The sequence below is a fragment of the Salmo salar genome, chromosome 01, assembly GCF_965601325.2.
Source record: "Salmo salar chromosome 01, fSalSal1, whole genome shotgun sequence".
Lineage (NCBI taxonomy): Eukaryota > Metazoa > Chordata > Actinopteri > Salmoniformes > Salmonidae > Salmo > Salmo salar.
Genome location: NC_138291.1, coordinates 97213335 through 97235946, shown reverse-complemented (window position 1 = coordinate 97235946; position 22612 = coordinate 97213335). Strand labels below are relative to the sequence as shown.

At 42.5% G+C, this 22612-nt stretch overlaps 1 protein-coding gene across 3 annotated transcripts in view; it reads right to left on the bottom strand.

Annotated features, from left to right (window-relative positions):
* Positions 1-351: 351 nt before the first annotated feature.
* The window catches only part of galt2 (Polypeptide N-acetylgalactosaminyltransferase 2), a 138997-nt gene continuing 116736 nt past the window's right edge, over positions 352-22612 (bottom strand). Inside the window, exons 7-17 of one of the 3 annotated variants that reach the window (XR_001329933.3) lie at positions 22299-22420; positions 17219-17306; positions 16364-16451; positions 7492-7595; positions 7129-7255; positions 6117-6209; positions 5727-5810; positions 5426-5552; positions 4812-4931; positions 862-4503; positions 352-703 (exon numbers count right to left, since the gene is read on the bottom strand). Coding sequence is in view for 1 of the 3 variants with exons in the window: in NM_001173688.1 (NP_001167159.1) it covers positions 4348-4503; positions 4812-4931; positions 5426-5552; positions 5727-5810; positions 6117-6209; positions 7129-7255; positions 7492-7595; positions 16364-16451; positions 17219-17306; positions 22299-22420 (1109 nt within the window). In the remaining 2 variants the exon portion in view is untranslated. 3 annotated transcript variants of the gene reach the window in all.

Sequence of the window (22612 nt, the reverse complement as noted above, 5' to 3'; positions counted from 1 at the left end):
GTTGGGTATCAATATCAAAACATTTCTGGGTAACAATTAAGTACCTTACTGTAATAGATTTCCATTCAAATTGGGGAGAAAAAAATTAATTGCAAAAAAATTCTCATGCAAGAATTTTGATAGACCAATAAAAAGAGATCCAGACAGTCCTAACTAATTTACGACATCACCATGCCATCATGGAAAGCCAAAACTCCCACCCACGCAAACCTGCTGATTAGAAGGTCCTGTGTAGATTGTATTTTCAACCAGCAACTATTAGGAAATAACGCTGATCAAATGTTTTTACACTTTTACAGTGTTAGTTTCATCAGCTGTTGTACAATATGATACAAAACACACAAAAAAAAATACTTTTGACTGCACTGGGCTTTTAATGTCTGTTACATGTCTGTTACATTACCCTGGGATGTGATGGAGTGTTACACATATGTACAAACCCTTTAGTTTCCTCTGACTGTGGTATTGTACATGCAGAAGGTATTAGAGCTGGACCTTTATGCGTACTAAAACACAACCCTCCTTTTGGCCCTGCATCTAAACCAGTGTTTCCCAATCCTGGTAAATACTGGTTTAACACTCACACAATTGATTCAACTAATTAAAGGCTTGATGATGAGTTGATGCGAATCAAGCATGGGTGTACTAGGGCTGAAACAAATGTCTACCTGAGGTCCCCAGGGCTAGGATTGGTTCTTAAAACCTCTCCTCGGGGACCCCCAGACGTTTCCCAGTTGTGTTGAAGCCCTGAACTAACTCTCCCAGACAAGGGCTTGAGAATTAGTTGACTCTGGTGTGCTAGCTCTGAAATGGATCCTATACATGGAACAGATGGGGGTCCCCGAGGAGAGGTTTGAGAACCCCTAATATGAGAGAGAGATGTCCACAATTTGCTGAGTGGAAATTGGAGACACTGGAGAACAGCCAGGGCTGGATCTTTGTTAGAGGCTGTTTCCATGACAATACTGTCCTGTTTTCCCCCAAGGAGGACTCTGCATAGCAATGAGAGCAAGCAGGCTGAATGATCATCACAACCCAACAAAACTCTGGCTTCCAAACCTTATTTCTCATTGCTAATTAACCAAGTCTTCAAGGAATGTAAAGAAAGGCCACATCTCTTATATATAAATGCATTTATTTAAGTAAATGTTTCCTAATTTAAAGTAAATTTGCCATAACTATAAAACAGTGAACAATTCCAAGCGTTGTACAGTAGATCCACTCACTGGTGTTGCTTGTTCATACTGTACAGTGGATCAACGTAGTGTATATACAAACATACACTTTTACATTGGTTACCCCCACGCTGCCTCCCCTGTGATTTGAATCGTAATCTACACAATCCTACAGCAAACCGTTTTATCAAAGGAACAAATCATATTTGATGTCCCAAATTACTATTTTCTTGATTTGGTTTATTATCCGTCATCATTATTCCAATGGCACGTCCTTCACCTTGTATTGACAATGTAAATCAAATAAGTAAATAACTTTGGCACATTGTGCAATGTAAACATGTCATCCAATTAAAATGTGGCTGTAATGCTAGGATTCTTTTTTTTCTCTCTCCGTAATTCCTAAAGTGAACAGCAAACTTGTCATTTTCACACAAATCTTACAAAAAAGGCTTGATTCAATACTTGAACAACCGTTGCCACCATGTAGACAATGTTCACCTGAGCAATCCCATTTAGTACTGTAGGCCATTCTCTACACATCTGAATTTCACATTAGAATTGTTTAAATTTCAACAGTGACGTACGTGATAGCAGACAAAGCTCTTACCATGTGAAACTTGTCAACTCACCTCATACGGGAGGTTACAACCCCCAACTCATCTCATACGGGAGGTTACAACCCCCAACTCATCTCATACGGGAGGTTACAACCCCCAACTCACCTCATACGGGAGGTTACAACCCCCAACTCATCTCATACGGGAGGTTACAACCCCCAACTCATCTCATACGGGAGGTTACAACCCCCAACTCATCTCATACGGGAGGTTACAACCCCCAACTCATCTCATGATTTCATAGGCCTGCTCTCACACGGATCTCACATTCTGAACTGCAGATAAAATATTATGGTCTGTTTCCTCTCTCACCGTGGGACACCTCTCTCACCGTGGGACACCTCCTCTCTCACCGTGGGACACCTCTCTCACTGTGGGACACCTCTTTGGCATTTTTTAAATGCAATACCTTTTACACAAGCGTCAGATAGGGACTGCTGCATATGCTCTGTCGTTGTGATGCTCATTTCTGTATGGTTGGAGACTCCTTTTGTATCAGGAAGTTTGACCAGAATGGTGTAGCACACACAGGGATTGATGTGTAGGACTTACACAGATTGCTTATGGTAAATATGTGCATATATAATGAGAGTGTACAAAATACAGAAAGCAAATATTACTAAATCATTTGTAATTTGCTATTCTAGAATAAATTAATCTCCATTGATATCGGGGGAACCCCCACGAGACAAAAACAATGTCACGTCAATGGATGAATTGTTGCTTTCATAAGTCGTTATAGGCTCCTTTGGCCATCACATTAAAGGTGGGTTCTGCTGCCCCTCAGAAGGGTAAACGGTAACGTTTAAAGTACCACATATCACAAGCTACATGTAGAAGCCCAATCAGAATGGTCCCGAAGCAGATGCTAAATGCACAACAATGACACTGAAATAGGAAAATAGGAACATGTTATTGCTTTTCTCCCTTGTGAGTGCAGTTATTTATAGCCGAATGACCTTCCCTCCTTCAAAAGAACCTGTTGAAAGCTGTTCACTAGCACACACATTCTCTTTTAAATGGGATGGATATCAAACAAGGCAAAGACATCATTCACAAAGCATGCGAGTAATGTCGAGAAACAAATGGACAGAAAAAGAAACTGAAGGAGAAAAAAGGCGTAGAAGTATTGGTATAACATGCAGCAAGGCCTCCCAGTGTACATGCTGTCTGTCACTTAGCGCTGAACAAGTGGCATTTTCTAAAATGTCATCACAAATACATACACTGTGTGAGACAACACTTGTAGACTTCTGAGAATGGAAATGATGGTTCCAACATTACCCTGTAATAAACTCTTCAATACTGATTTGGATGAGGTTATGACAGGGTAGTTACTATGGTAACACCAACACTGAAAAGGATAACTTTTTTTTTTTTTTTTTTTTTTTTTTTTTTTTAGAAAGTAAGTAGATATGTTTTTACTCACAAGAGAACTGTCACAACGCAACAATAGTACAAAGAAATATCTGTCCAATTTACTGTGTTACTCAGTTGATTATTCTACAGTATAATTGAACACAAAACACATTTTTCAATGTCTGCTAGAAATAAAATAAAACTACAATAAACTTGGACACTACTGCTTTTGCAAAGAAAAACATACTATATATATATATATATATATATATATATAAATATATATATAAATATATATAACATTTGGGGGGGGTTCCATTCAATTGTGATGTAGAAAGGGGACAAACACTGAGGAGCCGTAGCAGCCAGTGCTACAATCTGTGAGGATTCAGCAGCGATACAGCCACACCCTCAACAACTCCTGGCCCCACCAGTATCCAGGCCTGCGAAGAGAACACTTCTGATCGGACGACGTACCTTCTTACAACACGCGTGACAGGAGCAGAATGAAAACTCTAAATTGTTCATTTTCTTAATCTCTTTTCAACTCTGGCAGAACAGTCCACCAATCAGGAGAGAGGCGTTTGAGTGAACGAGAGGAACAGTGCATAGAGTCATTTCCCTTCTACCAGCAGGACTTTAAGGGGCCAAAACCAGCTGAGACCATCCGCTTTGTTCCTGGCCAGTCTCTGTCTAGTCAGGGAACCTCTGTAGAATACGTCTTTTACATTCAACAAAGACAGATTACTTGAGAGAGAAAAACTACTAATTAATAGTCTTATCCATTTCAGAACTTCAGTGGAAAGAGAGAACAAAGGACACGCACAAAATAAAAAACATCCACAATGTTCCTTTCACCTGTAATAAGAAAAATTACTTTGTCACATTCCAAAGAGCGGGACTAAAGATGAAACGCTGAGGTATATAGTTGGAGGGAAAGCATTATCATCATCATCATCACCACCACCAACATTAAAATCATCATCAACATTAAAATCATCATCATCCCACTTGGTAGTCTGTAGTTTCATATCCTGCTTCCCTCTGTGTGTTGTGGCCCCTCCGGGGACCTCAGTCTGTCCGTCTGTGTATGTTGGTAATGGGTGGCTCTAGTCTGTTTGGCTCCGGGGAGGAGAGGATGTGGTGCTGGTGGGGGACACTCTCTCTGTTTGTCTGTCCATCTCTCTCTCTCTCTAGGGCTGGAGGTTGAGGGTGAACTTCCACTGCTGGTTGAGGTTGGGGCTGCACACCTCCACTGTCAGCCCCCCATTACGTGCGCTGCGGCTGTCCAGGCACAGGTTGCTGCCCACGTGCCGCAGCTTGGAGTTGCTTTCAATCTGCTCCCATTTCTGGAGACACACGAGGTGGGGTCAGGGAGGGGTTGGGAGAGGGAGGAAACAAGGGTCCACAAATCAGTCACAGGTTTTTATGTCATGTGAGTTTTATTAACTAAAAACTCACTAATGGTTTCTATTGATAGTGAGTTTATGGTGCAAATCCAAAGGGATCATCCCAATCCAGAAAAGCATCATAATCCACTAAATTCATGTTCTAATTCCATTCTAACAGCCGGACTGCTGTCAGTCTCTCATTTTACTACTAGTGCTTTCTGATCGATCTGATGCTCGGTGCATGACTCGGTGCTCGGCTCGCTCACCTGTCTGCTGTCGTTTTCCCTGCAGCCCTGCATTTTGATTTGTGAGCCTGCGGTGCGATCCACCACCGTCAGACACAGGTCCATGTGCTTCACTGACTTGTCCTTGGTCAGCGCCCATTCCTGAGGAGAAAGAGAGGGAGACAGTTAGTTTAGGTACTCCTCTGAATGATTATGTAGATCTATTTGTAATGTGTGTGTCTTTGTCAAGTGTGAATATGCAGTGTTTGCATGTTGTCTGTTGTAAATCACACCTATATAGACCAACAGGGCCTTGACTCTCCCATAATCCCCTCCTCCAGCGCAGTAATATAATCAATATGTTGTGGGAAGTGGGATATCAAAATGGATTTCATCAATATGAATCGGAGACTCCCAATCAAAGCAATATTTGACTGTCCAGCCCAGAACCTGATAGTGGACTGTCCAGCCCAGAACCTGATAGTGGACTGTCCAGCCCAGAACCTGATAGTGGACTGTCCAGCCCAGAACCTGACAGTGGACTGTCCAGTCCCGAACCTGACCAAAAGTAAACCCACCTCAGTGTGTTACCCAGCCCGGTGCACAGCTTGGTTATGTGTAATGGATCTGAGCAATACCTGAGCCCTGAATGGTACCTGATTTCCCCCAGCGTTGTGGCATTCGTAGACCCCCACCACTCCGTCTGCAAAGTGTCCCAGCGTGTCTAAGCAGTTCCCTCCCTGCTGCAGAGCTCCGAAGGCAATGTCCTGATGGTCAGGGACCCTGAAGGGCCAGACAAACAGCACAAGTCAAGGGGATGTCAAATCACAAGATGTGAGTTTTTGCCACCACCAGTCTTTCCCCTAGTTGAATTTCCAAGTGGAACGCAAAGGCCCCCAAAGTCTGTTTCGCCTATATATTCCTGGTCCACTGTGGCGGTGTGGTCTCTCTACTTACCGCAGCTCAGGGTACACATTCTCCAGGTACCACTTGAATGGCTGGCAGCCAAGCCTCTTCTTCATCTCCATCCTGCTCTGAATGCTGCCAGACAGAGATGAAACCATGACTCATCTAACTACCAGCCATCTCAGAGAGACAGACCGCACGCAGCATGACATCTGGAGGCAACTGAGATCACTACATCAAAGCACAGAGTACATGATATTAGAACTCCGCTCAGGGCGCACCGTCTGACCTTCTGGAGGTGTCAGAAAAGGGGGAATGTCTTTTGTTATTCTATAAAAGGATAGCAGGGCCATCTGCGATGCCATCTTGGAAGAAGTGTGTCTGAAACAATACTTAATTGCCGTAGGGCACAGGAAGAAGGGCGTCTGAAACGATACTTACTTGCCGTAGGGCACGTTTCGGGCCGAGGGCACAGCGGCGTAGTAAAAGTTCTTAAACTCATCCATCCACACCTCTGCTGCTCGCCTCGTGTTCCTGTGGACAGAACGATACACACCATGTTAGAATACTTTAAAAAATGCATTCTTCCTGTTCCTTCTTCCAGTCCTTGAAATAATCACTGATCTGAAATAATATAATAATTTCAGTGCAGTAGCCTAAAAACTATAGGCAATGTTACAGATTCAATTGATCACATCTGTTATATATTCAATAGAAGGATGGATGTCTGTTAAAATATGAACAGGGCAAGAGAAAGTGAGGAGGCGGTTCAAGCTTCAGAAAACACAGGAGGAGAGTGACAGTCCTCGAAGCTATTTTGAGATATGAGCACACATCCTAAGACTTGGCAATCTGTGGGGTTTTCAGTGCTATGTGACAGACTGGCAGTGAGGGAGTGGTGGCTTTCTCTCATCTCATTGATGAATCACCCAAATGTGAAACAGTGTTGACACTGCAGGGGTGAAGCCAAGACGAGGGCAGAGCTGAGGCTTCTGTTCTGATTCAGCCACTATTTTAATGACTGCAGCTCAGCTAGACTTTGAACAGCAGTATTAGAATGTGAATTTCAGAGGAATGAAACAGCCCTTCCCTACAGGCTACTAGCAGGTATTCATCTCAATGCCTCAGCTTGGATTTCATTGGGTCTTTGAGAAAGGTAAAGTTTGGGGTAAAACGTGGGTAAAGTTAAAGTTACTGTAGGGTTAGTGAGTAAACTCAATTGCCAGTTAGCCTGTACAGTTGCCCTTTTTTATGGCTCTCATTTCAAACTCTTATGTACACTCCCTCTGGTTGGTTATGTGCCCGTATGTAGAAGAGGTTAGTCCACAGTGCCAGTATGTAGAAGAGGTTAGTCCACAGTGCCAGTATGTAGAAGAGGTTAGTACACAGTGGACCACAAGAAGGCAGACTTTAGCCAAGTCTACCTCATGTCACAGGTACAATCAATAGTCACCTAGCAAACACAGTGCCACTGCCCCCAGGGAAGGTATATGGGTGCTGCTTCCTGAAGACGTGGCCCACTCTACTGCAGGGAATGATCTCTAGACTGCCGCCACACTGCCACACGCGGAAAGAGATCTCTGCAATGTCCAAATACAAAACACACATATTAATATAATGGTTTAGGGCAAGGTTTTACAGTGACAATTCATTGTGCTAGAAGTTGGCATCTTCAATGTCAATACGATTTCAGTCAGAAAATGGGGTCATATAATATTGACATCGTAAACCAATCCAAAAACAGCATCCCACTCCCTCTCCCATTCCCACACAATGACAAACAAGCTCAAGCTTTCCTAGTGTTGTGTCCACTTACCTAGATTCTCTCCACCCCACACGTCCATCATCATGTCGTACTTCCCCAGCAACTCAAAGTAGTCCTTGTCCATGACAAAGAGGCCGCCGGCAATCATGGGAGTCCTGAGAAAGGGGTATGACAGAAAGTAGCTAGGGTTATGAGACAAACCAGAGACCGTTCTGCCAAGTTCAGCTCTCCTACAGTCCTCTCATTTGCATGTGATATCCGGAGCCCTGTAACCCAGCAGCGGCAGGGAGCCTGGCCCTGTAACCCGGCAGGGAGCCTGGCCCTGTAACCCGGCAGGGAGCCTGGCCCTGTAACCCGGCAGCGGGCAGGGAGCTGTGGTGTCCTGACCTCTGGCTGTTTGGATGGAATAATACAACACTTCACTTTTCCTCAGAGGCCATTTTGTTTTCAAAAGGAAGAAAAACATCAATGAGCGTCTTGGACAAAAGCCTGTTGAACAAAAATCCATGGCTCAAAACTAAAACAAGTTCTGGTCTCCAGAGAAAGTGATCAAACAAAGTCTGGTCTACAAGGACATAGGGCTTGGCAGTATACCGCATTTTATGATATACAGGTATTGATGCAGGGACCGGTTTGGGTTTTTACTTTACCTTCTAAACCGGTATTTGAATGTTTGGTTTGTTAAATGTGATACGCCATGTGTAATGTACATTTTTATAGTTCACTTCACTACGTGAGTCATCTCTCTCCGCGCCACTTTCCACACAGACCTAGACACGCCCTCTGTCACTCAAGAAGCGCATTTGATGTTCCTCAACCACGAGACACTTGCATTCAGTCTGCATGGTCATGGCAGCACAGGCAACAATGCTGTTTTCACTTTGCTTCTTAATATAAATCCACTTGCATTCAGTCTGCATGGTCATGGCAGCACAGGCAACAATGCTGTTTTCACTTTGAATGCAAGTGGGATTTATATTAAGAAGCAGTCCTGCATTAGTGATGGGTAACTTGGCTCTTTTCAGTGAGCTGGCTCATTCGGCTCAGCTCACCAAAAAGAGCCAGCTCTTTTGGCTCCCAAACGCCTCTTTAAAAAAATATGTTTTGTATTTTTTCAAGTCAAACAGTTTGAGATAGTCAAACTATGATTGGTGTTAAAACAATTCTAATTAAATTAAATCACACTCTACCTTAACCACAACGTATTTAAAAATGCATTGGTTTGTTATGAAAAAGAATGCAATTAAACATTTGCATTTAAAACCTGTTGGGGCTAGGGGGCAGTATTGAGAATTTTGAAAAAAATATGTGCCCATTTTTAACTGCCTCCTACACCAACTCAGAAGCTAGGATATATTAACAGATTTGGATAGAAAACACTCCGAATTTTCTAAAACTGTTTGAATGGTGTCTGTAAGTATAACAGAACTCATATGGCAGTCAAAACCCTGAGACAAATTCTAACAGGAAGTGGATATCTGATGTGTTGAATTACTTTTAAGCCTATGCCATTGAAACACACAGGGACTTATTAATCATTGAGCAATTCCTATGCCATCCACTAGATGTCAACAATCTTTACAAAGTGGTTTCAGTCTTCTACTGTGAAAACTGACCGAATGAGAGACTTGGAATGTTGGTCATAAGCGGATGGCCTATACTACTCTGGCGCGCGAGTGCATGTTTGGGTACTCTCGTTCCAATACGTTTTAAAAGAGAATGCAAATCGTCCGCCTTGAATATTATTGAAGTTCTGATTGGAAAAGGCCCTAATGATTTATGCTATACAACGTTTGACATGTTTGAACGAACGTAAAGATTTTTTTCCCCCTCTTTGGTGAAGACAAGTCCGGCGGGCGACGTTCATGTTTTTGAGTAGCCTACAGGACGCGCTAACAACACGCTTTTTGGACATAAATTATGAGCTTTTTCGAACAAAACTACATTTTGTTTTGGACCTGGGATTCCTGGAAGTGCCTTCTGATGAAGATAATCAAAGGTAAGGGAATATTTACATAGTATTTTTGATTTTAGATCTCTCCAACATGGCGCCTTGTCTGTATCGCCAAGCCTATTTTTCTGAGCACAGGACCTCGTTTATTGCAAAGTGTGATTTCCCAGTAAAGTTATTTTTAAATCTGGCAATGCGGTTGCGTTCACGAGATGTTAATCTATAATTCTTTGAATGACAATATAATATTTTACCAATGGTTTCGAATAGTAATGATTTCATTTGTTGTGCTGATTGACTGGCGGTATTGGAGGGAAAATATTTTCTCAACATCAACGCCATTGTAAAATTCTGTTTTTGGATATAAATATGAACTTGATAGAACAAAAAAATGCATGTATTGTCTAACATAATGTCCTAGGAGTGTCATCTGATGAAGATTGTCAAGGTTAGTGCATAATTTTAGCTGGTTTTCTGCTTTTGGTGATGCCTGTCTTTGCATTGACAAAACATTACACACAGCTATTTTCAATGTACTGTCCTAACATAATCTAACTTTATGCTTTCGCCGTAAAGCCTTTTTGAAATCTGACAACGTGGTTAGATTAAGGAGATGTTTATCTTTCAAAGGGTGTAAGATAGTTGTATGTTTGAGAAATTTGAATTATGACATTTAATTGTTTTCAAATTTGGCGCTCTTGATAATTCACCTGTTGTTGATAGGGTGTACCAGGGGTGGGACTCTGCACACCTCCTCCTCCACCTCCCATTCCTCTTGGGTCAGAGCATCAACAGGTGCATTGACAATGGCCAGGGTAGAGATGATGGCATCCTTTGACTCAAGAAACCACTTCAACATATAACATGTTGAATTCCACCTTGTAGTGCAGTCTTGTTTAGGCCTAAGCTCAGGCATCCCCATCTAGCGTTGTGTAAACTTTCATTTTTCAGCACCTACTGTGCTCCTGTGGAAGTATTCCACAGCTGCTTTCACTTTGTCCACAGTGTGCTTCATCACCTTCAGAGCATTTCTTACAATCAGGTTGATTGTGTAGGCAAGACATGGATGATGGGTCCATTTTACAATGTTGATGGCTTTGGTTATGTTAGCTGCATTGTCGCTAACACAACAGACCACATTTCCATCTACTTGCCATTCTCTGGCCACTCAACAGTTCCTCTGCCAAGTTCTCTGACGTGAACTCAAAGCAGTCCAGAAGACAGCTAGACATCAAAAAAATCTTCAATTAAGTGACATGTAACCGACATGTAAGACGTATTTACCCTTGATGTCCAGCAGTCAGTGGTAAAACAAACTACATTAGCTTTTGGGACTCTTTCCCACACTGAAGCCTGTGTGCTCTGGTACAGTTGTGGAATAAGTGATTTTGAAAGGGTTTTCCTGCTTGGAATTGTGTGCATTGGATTTAGACTATTGCTATAATTTCTAAAACCTTTGTCCTCCATGATCGAAAATGTCTGGAAATCGGTGGCAATCATTTTAGTCAATGCAATATCAATTTGGCCTTGTTTTGCTATCTCCACGTGTGGAGGTGCTGGCTCCATCACTATCACTAGCAGGCCTGCTAGTTTCTCGAAGCTCCGCTACAGCTAGCTTCACAGTTGGGTGCAGTTCGCATATGCCGGTGTAGGTTGTGCGTAGAACCGGCTTTATATGAGATTTTGTTTTGGCAAATTCTACACTGTGCTCTAACATTGTCTACATTATTAAAATGCATCCAAATGCTACTGTGCTTCCGACTCATTTTCAGCTGTTTTCACAGCTGTCCTTCCTCTCTCTTCTCGGCTGCTAAGTGTACAACTGTGCGAGTTAGCTCGGCCCTCCCTCATGTATCTTTGGTTGACACTGCGTGTCTGATCAACAGGAACAACAGGTTAGTAACAGGAACAACTGTTAGTCTGATAAGGGAATTTATATGTTTAAGGTAATGACTAAGGAATTCCACCCTGAAACGTAGTTATTAGATTATGTAACATGTATAACAATAATTAGACTAACGTAATTATTAGACTATGTAAAGTAAAATGAATTAGAGTGATAAACTTAAGTCCAATAAGGACAATTAAACTATACATGACCTGACCTGGTTGGAACTTTGAAAAACTTACGACAGGAAAGAGACACTGTCAAGGTCCCTCTAATCTCGGGAGGGAGGGAACGGTATGGAACTGCCAGCTTGGTAGTGATATACGAGGAATGTGGACTGTGGGGAGAGATACAGCCCACCTACTGTGTGTGTGTGTGTGTGTGTGTGTGTGTGTGTGTGTGTGTGTGTGTGTGTGTGTGATAAAATGACATGTCTGTGTATTTTGGACTTTAGAACGTTCTCTGAATAAACCTTACGGACCTTTTGCAGAAGCTGAGTCTTTGCCTAATTAATATTAAACCCAGGGTCTTACAAACCTCGGGGATTGGTCAAAGCTTAAATAATTGTTTAGTTATCATCATTGGGATTGAAAATGCTCGTGTCATAGTCTGAGCAGACAATCAGAACGAATCGGTGCGCTTGAGCATTTAGGCCTATATTATTTTATTTATTTTTTCCTTCTTTGAATTAGTTATTTCTATTCATTTAAATCTTTTGATTATTCATATCTTAATTTTTTATAAATAGATTCGGCTCTTCTGATATGCGAGCCGGCTCCCAACGTTCACCTACAAGAGCTGGTTCGTTTGCAAATGACCCATCACTGGTCTGCATGGTCAATGCAGCACATGCAACAATGTTGACGACAACAACGATGTTTTCACTTTGCTTCTTAATATAAATCCACCAGCGTTCTATAATGACACTATTAGTTTGTGTTTCTTACATCAGCAAACAGCTAGTTTGTCTTTTCTTAGCAAGTTGCCCTAAATCTTGTGAGACGCTAATTGTTAGACGCTAATAGCTAGCTAGCTAATAAATGTACTGAGTATGCGCAAATGTAGCTAGCTAATGCTGCCTGATAATACCAGTGATGGTGTAGACCTAAATCAGCATGTTGTTTGTGCAACAGTATATTCTAAATCAAAGAGGAATATGCAAAGCAAGAATATGTTAGCTACATGAAGTAGCTAAGAGAAAACATGCAATGTAGCCAAAGCTTATAGGGTCCCCTAGGAAACACTTATCAACACTTTAGTTCCTACCTTGTCACAATAACTCCTCCCTGGCATTTTAATTTGTCATCATCTCAAACAACACTGTATTCAAAGTGCCCACTATTATATTCTAACTATAGAATTAGAATAGCCATTCTATTTCTATGATTCAAACAGTTTTGCTCTAATTCGCAAGTCAAATCGCAATTGCAACATTTGGTTAAAAATAAATCCTAGATTATTTGCCCATATCGTGCAGCCCTACATGGCAGTGTGGAAATGATCTCAATTGAGCAGTGGTGTGAAGTACTTAAATAAATAAAAACTTTCAAGTACTACTTCAGTTGTTATTTTTTTGGTATCTGTACTTTACTATTTTTCACAACTTTGAATTTTACTTCACTACATTCCTAAAGAAAATACTGTACTTTTTACTCCATACATTTTCGGTGGCACCTAAAAGTACTCGTTGCATTTTGAATGCTTAGCAGGCCAGAAAAGTTCCAATTCACACACTTATCAAGAGAACATCCCTGGTCATTTACTGCCTCTGATCTGGAAGACTCACTAAACACAAATTCTTTGTTTATAAATTATGTCTGAATGTTGGAGTGTGCCCCTGGCTATCCGTAAATTGAAATAATTTATACTTCTACTTTTGATACTTTGGTATATTTAAAATCAAATACCTTTAGACTTTTACTCAAGTAGTATTTTACTGGGTAACTTTCACGTGTACTGGAGTAATTTTCTATTAACACATCTTTACTGTTACTCAAGTATGACAGTTGGTTACTTTTTCCACCACTGCACTTGAGTGCGGGAAATGATAAAAGCACAGAAATTTGTTTTGGTTGAACAGTATAAAACAATCAGAATTGAGAAAGACTCATTGAACTCACTAAGAATGTACAGTTGAAGTCGGAAGTTTACATACACTTAGGTTGGCGTCAATAAAATTCATTTTTCAACCACTCCACAAATTTCTTGTTAACCAACTATAGTTTTGGCAAGTCGGTTAGGACATCTACTTTGTGCATGACACAAGTAATTTTTCAAAACAATTGTTTACAGACAGATTATTTCACTTATAATTCACTGTATTACAATTCCAGTGGGTCAGAAGTTTACATACACTAAGTTGACTGTGCCTTTAAACAGCTTGGAAAATTCCAGTAAATGATGTCATGGCTTTAGAAGCTTCTGATAGGCTAATTAACATAATTTGAGTCAATTGGAGGTGTACCTGTGGATGTATATCAAGGCCTACCTTCAAACTCAGTGCCTCTTTGCTTGACATCATGGGAAAATCAAATGAAATCAGCCAAGACCTCAGAAAAACATTGTAGACCTCCACAAGTCTGGTTCATCCTTGGGAGCAATTTCCAAATGCCTGAAGGTACCATGTTCATCTGTACAAACAATAGTACACAAGTATAAACACCATGGGACCACACAGCCATCATACCGCTCAGGAAGGAGACGTGTGCTGTCTCCTAGAGATGAACGTACTTTGGTGCGAAAAGTGCAAATCAATCCCTTTCAGCAGCAAAGGACCTTGTGAAGCTGCTGGAGGAAACGGGTCCAAAAGTATCTATATCCACAGTAAAACGAGTCCTATATCAACATAACCTGAAAGGCCGCTCAGCAAAGAAGAAGCCACAGCTCCAAAACCGCCCTAAAAAAGCCAGACTACAGTTTGCAACTGCACATGGGGAAAAGACCGTACTTTTTGGAGAAAGGTCCTCTGGTCTGATGAAATGAAAATAGAACTGTTTGGCCATAATGACCATCGTTATGTCTGGAGGAAAAAGTGGAAGGCTTGCAAGCCGATGAACACCATCCCAACCGTGAAGCATGGGGGGGTGGCAGCATCATGTTGTGGGGGTGCTTTGCTGCAGGAGGGACTGGTGCACTTCACAAAATAGTTGGCATCATGAGGAAGGAAAATATGTGGATATATTGAAGCAACATCTCAAGACACCAGTCAGGAAGTTAAAGCTTGTTCGCAAATGGGTCTTCCAAATGGACAATGACCCCAAGCATACTTCCAAGTTGTCGTATAGAACATTTGTGGACAGAACTGAAAAAGTGTGTGCGAGCAAGGAAGCCTACAAACCTGACTCAGTTACACCAGCTCTGTCAGGAGGAATGGGCCAAAATTCACCCAACTTTTTGTGGGAAGCTTGTGGAAGGCTACCTGAAACGTTTGACCCAAGTTAAACAATTTAAAGGCAATGCTACCAAATACTAATTGAGTTTATGTAAACCTCTGACCCACTGGGTATGTGATGAAAGAAATAAAAGCTGGATTAAATGTCAGGAATTGTGAAAAACTGAGTTTAAATGTATTTGGCTAAGGTGTATGTAAACTTCCGACTTCAACTGTATGTGTTGCCACCCTAGGATCACTCACTACTCATAAAGCAAATGTAGAACTTTTATTATTCAAAAACTAAAAATACCGTCCAATTCTTTTTAAATACAATGATATAATATTTTGGCCATATCGCCCAGCCCTACAGGGACATGGATCAAACGAGGTCTGGTCTACAGGGACATGGATCTACCAAGGTCTGGTGTACAGGGACATGGATCTACCAAGGTCTGGTCTACAGGGACATGGATCTACCAAGGTCTGGTCTACAGGGACATGGATCTACCAAGGTCTGGTCTACAGGGACATGGATCTACCAAGGTCTGGTCTACAGGGACATGGATCTACCAAGGTCTGGTCTACAGGGACATGGATCTACCAAGGTCTGGTCTACAGGGACATGGATCTACCAAGGTCTGGTCTACAGGGACATGGATCTACCAAGGTCTGGTCTACAGGGACATGGATCTACCAAGGTCTGGTCTACAGGGACATGGATCTACCAAGGTCTGGTCTACAGGGACATGGATCTACCAAGGTCTGGTCTACAGGGACATGGATCTACCAAGGTCTGGTCTACAGGGACATGGATCTACCAAGGTCTGGTCTACAGGGACATGGATCTACCAAGGTCTGGTCTACAGGGACATGGATCTACCAAGGTCTGGTCTACAGGGACATGGATCTACCAAGGTCTGGTCTACAGGGACATGGATCTACCAAGGTCTGGTCTACAGGGACATGGATCTACCAAGGTCTGGTCTACAGGGACATGGATAATGCAGGGATACTAAAGCAAATCTAGAAGTCCATTTAACCAGAACAGCTTATCCTATTGTTTTCTCTAAACCTGTCACAAACAAATTACATATTTTCAAACACCAAATGCCAATTACGATAAAAAATTACTTGAGTCACCCTTTGGGTTAATTTCCATCACCTTGTGAAGAGGAACAAGATGCATTATAGGCAATGAAGAGCCATACTCTAATTCTAGCCTTTGGATATTGATTAAATGCTGCCCTCTGTTGGTTACCAATATGTTTACTGAGAGAATGCATCTGACATTTGGTTATTACGTAAAACAGAACCATTTATGTGGTCTCATACTGATCGAACAAATCAAAGTGTTTGCTCTCTTCTGATCTTCCTTTCACAGCAATATCTTCATCAAATATCTTCTCCCTCATCACCACCATACACAATTTAAGACAAAGCTGTATAAGATGAGAACGCCTTCAATCACCCGTCTGTGTTTACTTCACCCTGCGATATCATACGGCACCGTAGACGTCAGGGAGAAAATGGAACAGAGGCTCAAAGGCTCCGTTTTTTTTCAGGGGCTTTTGGCTATATTCCCCAGAGGGCTCAGTGTGGATGCTGCACACTGATATCTAATACTGCCTGCCTCAGCCTCTCCTCCAGGGGGCCCTGGCTGTGAGGCAGAGGAGAGGACAGCATAAAGAACCCAGAGGTGAGACAGGCTTACTTGATTGGAGCAGTGGGGTTTCCTTGACGCACCCTCCTCTGCTCCACGGTCATATAGTCCCACTTGAAGACCAGATTCCAATCAAATCCTAGAGTGGGAAAAACAGGTACTGATTAGGTTTTAAGGGATTTCAAGTAAACAAGAGTAGATTCATTTTAATAACAGGAAAAGCTGGTTGTCAGTGTTTGTATTTCTCTTAACACTACTATCCTTTTCACACACAATGCCTAACTGATATATATTATATTACACATCTGTGGCGTTCCATCTATCTACATTTTTAGATACATTTTTTATTTATTTAACCTTTATTTAACTAGGCAAGTCAGTTAAGAACAAATTCATATTTACAATGATGGCCTAGGAACAGTGGGTTAACTGCCTCGTTTAGGGGCAGAACAACAGATTTTTACCTAGTCAGCTCGGGGAATCGATCTAGCAACCTTTCGGTTACTGGCCCAACGCTCTAACCACGAGGCTACCTGCCGCCCCATATGGCTGTACATTACACTTCTTATAAGCCCTATAGAGTGCAGGAGCCTTGGGAGTGCACAATGTAATCTGCCTATATCCCTAGACAAATCAATCAAATAGTTTCCATTCCAAAGGCCACTCTCTTTTTCAAGATTTATCACACGCTTATTCTCTCCTTTGCTCTCACACACATGCAGCCAACCAGCCAGTCAGCCAACCAACCAACCATCCACTCAGTCAGCCCGTCAGCCAGCCACACTCCAAGAAACAGACTTCTTTGGCAGAAGGTGACATTGGGTACAGAGTGAAAACTGCCATGTGATTTTCCAGCCTGCCCTGGAGAGGAAAGGAAAGCTGCAGGTGTAGACGAGTGGGATTTACCTCCTTTGAGATCGGCCGAGGCGCCTACGTACTGGAAGTTGTCCATGTTGATGACGTCGATGATGGGGGAAACAACCCGCGTTTTGTCCTGTGGGAGAAGTAAAGAGAGAAAGATGGGACACAAAGATGCAGTGTTCCACTAGATTATATTGAAATAAGACTCAGGGACTGAAATAATCAGTCAAAACCACCACATCATTTCGCAACCAAGCACTAGATAAAAGCTGAATAACAAATTACAGTCCAAAACAGATCTGCGGCGAGTCAAACTTCTGTCCACATATTCACTTAAATATATGAGCTTAACACAGCCAGAACACAAATAGATTTCCAAGAGGGAAGTACAACATTTGCTGAGAGTGACATAAATCAGATGGATTGGATCATTCCAGAACTATTCCAAGTCTTTTGATGGAGCAGCAGAGAACTACAGCAGTGACTGTGTTCCATTGAAGTTTTGTCAAACCAACGGTGAGTTAGAGCTCTTTAAATCAAATAACATTTTTGGGGTCACAACCATATTTAGCAGATGTTATTGCGGGTGTAGCGAAATGCTTCTGTTCCTAGCTCCAACAGATCAGTGATATCTAATACACACAAATCTAAAACTAAAAGAATGGAATAAAGAAATATAGAAATATTAGGATGAGCAATGTCAGAGCCCGGAGTGTGTCAAATCAAATCAAATTATATCGGTCACATATACATGGTTAGCAGATGTTAATGCGAGTGTAGTGAAATGCTTGTACTTCTAGTTCCGACTATGCAGTAATATCTAACAAGTAATCTAATAAATTCACAACAACTACCTTATACACACAAATGTAAAAGGGATGAATAAGAATATGTACATAAAATATATAGGTAAGCGATGGCGTGCGGCACAGGCAAGACGCAGTAGATAGTATAGAATACAGTAAATACACATGAGATGAGTAATGTAGGATATGTAAACATTAATAAAGTGGCGTTATTTAAAGTGACTAGTGGTACCTTTATTAACTCCATTTATTTAAGAGGCCAGAGATTTGTATGACGCCAGAAATCTGTATGTTGGCAGCAGCCTCTCTATGTTAGTGATGGCTGTTTAACAGTCTGATGGCCTTGAGATAGAAGTTGTTTTTCAGTCTCTCGGTCCCAGCTTTGATGCACCTGTACTGACCTCGCCTTCTGGATGATAGCAAGGTGAACAGGCAGCTGCTCGGGTGGATGTTGTCCTTCCTGTGACATCGGGTGCTGTAAGTGTCATGGAGGGCAGGTACTTTGCCCCAAGTGATGCGTTGTGGAGAGCCTTACGGTTGATGGCGGTGCAATTGCTGTACCAGACGGTGATACAGCTTGACAGGATGATCTCGATTGTGCATCTATAAATGTTTGTGAGTGTTTTAGATGACAAGCCAAATTTCTTCAGCCTCCTGAGGTTGAAGAGGCGCTGTTGCGCCTTCTTCACCACTTTGTCTGTGTGGGTGGACCATTTCAGTTTGTCTGTGATGTGCAGGTAGAGGAACTTTCCACCTTCTCCACTACTGTCCCGTCGATGTGGATGGGGGGGCTCCCTCTGCTGTTTCCTGTAGTCCACGATCATCTCTCCTTTGTTTTGTTGACGTTGAGTGAGAGGTTATTTTCCTGACACCACACTCCGAGGGCCCTCACCTCCTCCCTGTAGGCCTTCTTGTCATTCTTGGCAATAAGGCCTACCACTGTCTGCAAACTTGATGATTGAGCTGGAAGCGTGCATGGCCACACAGTCATGGGTGAACAAGGAGTACAGAAGAGGGCTGAGAACGCACCCTTGTAGGGCCCCAATGTTGAGGATCAGCAGGGTGGAGATGTTATTTCCTACCTTCACCACCTGGGTGTCGACTCATCAGAAAGCCAAGGACCCAGTTGCACAGGGCGGGGTCGAGACCCAGGTTCTCGACCTTAATGACGAGTTTGGAGGGAACTATGGTGTTAAATGCTGAGCTGTAGTCAATGAACAGCATTCTTACATTGGTATTCCTCTTGTCCAGATGGGATAGGGCAGTGTGCAGTGTGATGGCGATTGCATCGTCAGTGGACCTATTGGGGCGGTAAGCAAATTGGAGTGGGTCTAGGGTATCAGGTAGGGTGGAGGTGATATGATCCTTGACTAGTCTCTCAAAGCACTTCATGATAACAGGAGTGAGTGCAATGGGGCGATAGACATTTAGTTTGTTACCCTACCTCTCTTGGGAACAGGAACAATGGTGGCCATCTTGAAGCATGTGGGGACAACAGACTGGGATAGGGATTGGTTGGATATGTCTGTAAACACACCAGCCAGCTGGTCTCTGAGGACGCGGCTAGGGATGCCGTCTGGGCCGGCAGCCTTGCGAGGGTTAACACGTTTAAATGTTTTACTCACGTTGGCCACGGTGAAGGAGAGCCCACAGGTTTTGGAAGCGGGCCGTGTCAGTGGCACTGTATTGTCCTCAAAGCGAGCAAAGAAGTTGTTTAATTTGTCTGGGAGCAAGACGTCGATGTCCGCATTGGGGCTGGTTTTCTTTTTGTAATCCGTGACTGACTGTAGACCCTGCCACATACGTCTCGTGATTGAGCCGTTGAATTACGACTCTACTTTGTCTCCATACTGATGCTTTGCTTGTTTGATTGCCTTGCGAAGGGAATAGCTACACTGTTTGTATTCGGTCATGTTTCCGGTCGCTTTGCCATGATTAAAAGCGGTGGTTCGTGCTTTCAGTTTTGCGCGAATGCTGCCACTAATCCACAGTTTCTGGTTAGGGAAGGTTTTGTATACATCGCGGAAGTTCAAGTAGCATTGATCCAGAATTCTGCCAGCTCGTGTCGAGCATTCGATATGCTGATAGAATTTACGGAGTATTGATCTTAGGTTAGCTTTGTTAAAATCCCCGGCTACAATAAATGCAGCCTCAGGATGTGTGGTTTCCGGTTTACATAGAGTCCACCGAAGTTCTTTCAGGGCCGACGAGGTATCTGCTTGGGGGGGAGAGATATACACGGCTGTGACTATAATCGAAAATAATTCTCTTGGAAGATAATGCGGTCGGCATTTGATTGTAAGGAATTCTAGGCCAGGTGAACATAAGGACTTGAGTTCCTGTATGTTGTTGTGATTACACCATGTTTGTTTCTGTCGGCGCGATGCGTGAAGAAACATTTTACATTTTAGTCATTTAGCAGACGCTCTTATCCAGAGCGACTTACAGTAGTGAAGGCATACATTTCAATTCATTTCATACATTTATTTTTTTTCCCGTACTGGCACCCCGTGGGAATCGAACCCGCAACCCTGGCGTTGCAAACACCATTGCAAACACCATGCTCTACCAACTGAGCAACCGCATGGCTGTACTGACTGACAAAGTATCCCGAGTGAGCCATGTTCCCGTGAAACAGAGAATGTTAAAATCTCTGATGTCTCTCTGGAAGGCAACTCGGGCCCTAATTTCGTACACCTTGTTATCTAGAGATTGGACATTGGTGAGTAATATGCTAGGAAGCGGTCGATGGTGTGCTCGCCTTCTGAGTCTGACCAGTAGGACGCTCTGTCTGCCTCTCTTGCGGCGACCACGTTGTTTTGGGTCGGCCTCTGGGATAAGATCGTATGTCCAGGGTGTGTGTGTGTGAGAGATATAGATATATATATATATATAGATATATATATATATATATATATATATGTGGAAAAAGTCAAGTGGTCTGAATACTTTCCGAAGGCACTGTATGTGTGTGTGTAAAACTATGAAATAACACATATGAAATCATGCAGTAACCACAAAAGTGTTAGACAAATATAAATATATTTTATTTGTGACATTCTTCAAAGTAGCCACCCTTTGCCTTGATGACAGCTTTGCGCACTCTTGGCATTCTCTCAACCAGCTTTATGAGGTAGTCACCTGGAATGCATTTCAATTAACAGGTGTGCCTTGTTAAAGTGAATTTGTGGAATGTCTTTCCTTCTTAATGTGTTTGAGCCAATCAGTTGTGTTGTGACAAGGTAGGGGTAGTATACAGAAGACAGCCCTATTTGGTAAAAGACCAAGTCCATATTATGGCAAGAACAGCTCAAATAAGCAAAGAGAAACGACAGTCCATTATCATTACTTTAAGACATGAAGGTCAGTCAATACAGAACATTTCCAATAACTTTCTTCAAGTGCAGTCCAAAAAACCATCAAGAGCTATGATGAAACTGGCTCTTCTGAGGACCGCCACAGAAAAGGAAGACCCAGAGTTACATCTGCTGCAGAGGATAAGTTCATTAGAGTTACCAGCCTCAGAAATTGTTCAAGTAACAGACACATCTCAACATCAACTGTTCAGAGGAAACTGCGTGAATTGGACCTTCATGGTCTAATTTCTGCAAAGAAACTACTACTAAAGGACACCATTAAGAAGAAGATACTTGCTTGGGCCAAGAAACACAAGCAATGGACATTAGACCGGTGGAAATCTGTACTTTGGTCTGATGAATCCAAATTTGAGATTTTTTTCCAACCCCGTGTCTTTGTGAGACGCAGAGTAGGTGAACAGATGATCTCCGCATGTGTGGTTCCCATCGTGAAGCATGGAGGAGGTGGTGTTATGGTGTGGGGGTGCTTTGCTGGTGACACTGTCTGTGATTTATTTAGAATTCAAGGCACACTTAACCAGCATGGCTACCACAGCATTCTGCAGCAATACGCCATCCCATCTGGTTTGAGCTTGGTCGGACTATAATTTGTTTTCCAACAGGACAATGACCCAACACCCCTTCAGGCTGTGTAAGGGCTATTTGATCAAAGAACGAGATGGAGTGCTGCATCAGATGACCTGGCCTCCACAATCTCCCGACCTCAACCCAATTGAGATGGTTTGGGATGAGTTGGACCGCAGATTGAAGGAAAAGCCGCCAACAAGGGCTCAACTCCTTCAAGACTGTTGGAAAAGCATTCCAGGTGAAGCTGGTTGAGAGTGCAAAGCTGTCACCAAGGCAATGTGTGGCTACTATATTTTGATTTGTTTAACACTTTTTTGGATACTACATGAGTCCATGTGTTATTTCATAGTTAAGATGTCTATGGTACACACTGACCTCTGCCACCCTTTCCAGGAGTGGTTCCAGCCAGTGTTCGTTACACTCGCAATGGCTGTCCAGGAAGGTGAGAACACTGGCAGTGGCTGTGTCGGCCCCTCTCACCCGCGATCTCATCAGACCTGTGGAGGAGTAGCACGCCTGGTGCTCTAATCAATATGTCATCTACAAATACACAATGGTTCATTCATGTGTGTGCAGGCCTCTCATTTCTACGTGTACAGTACTGGTTCCCTGAAGTTTGGGATGAGCATATCACAATCGTTGGCCACTCATAATTAAATATTTATTAACATTGAAACTTTTCATATTAT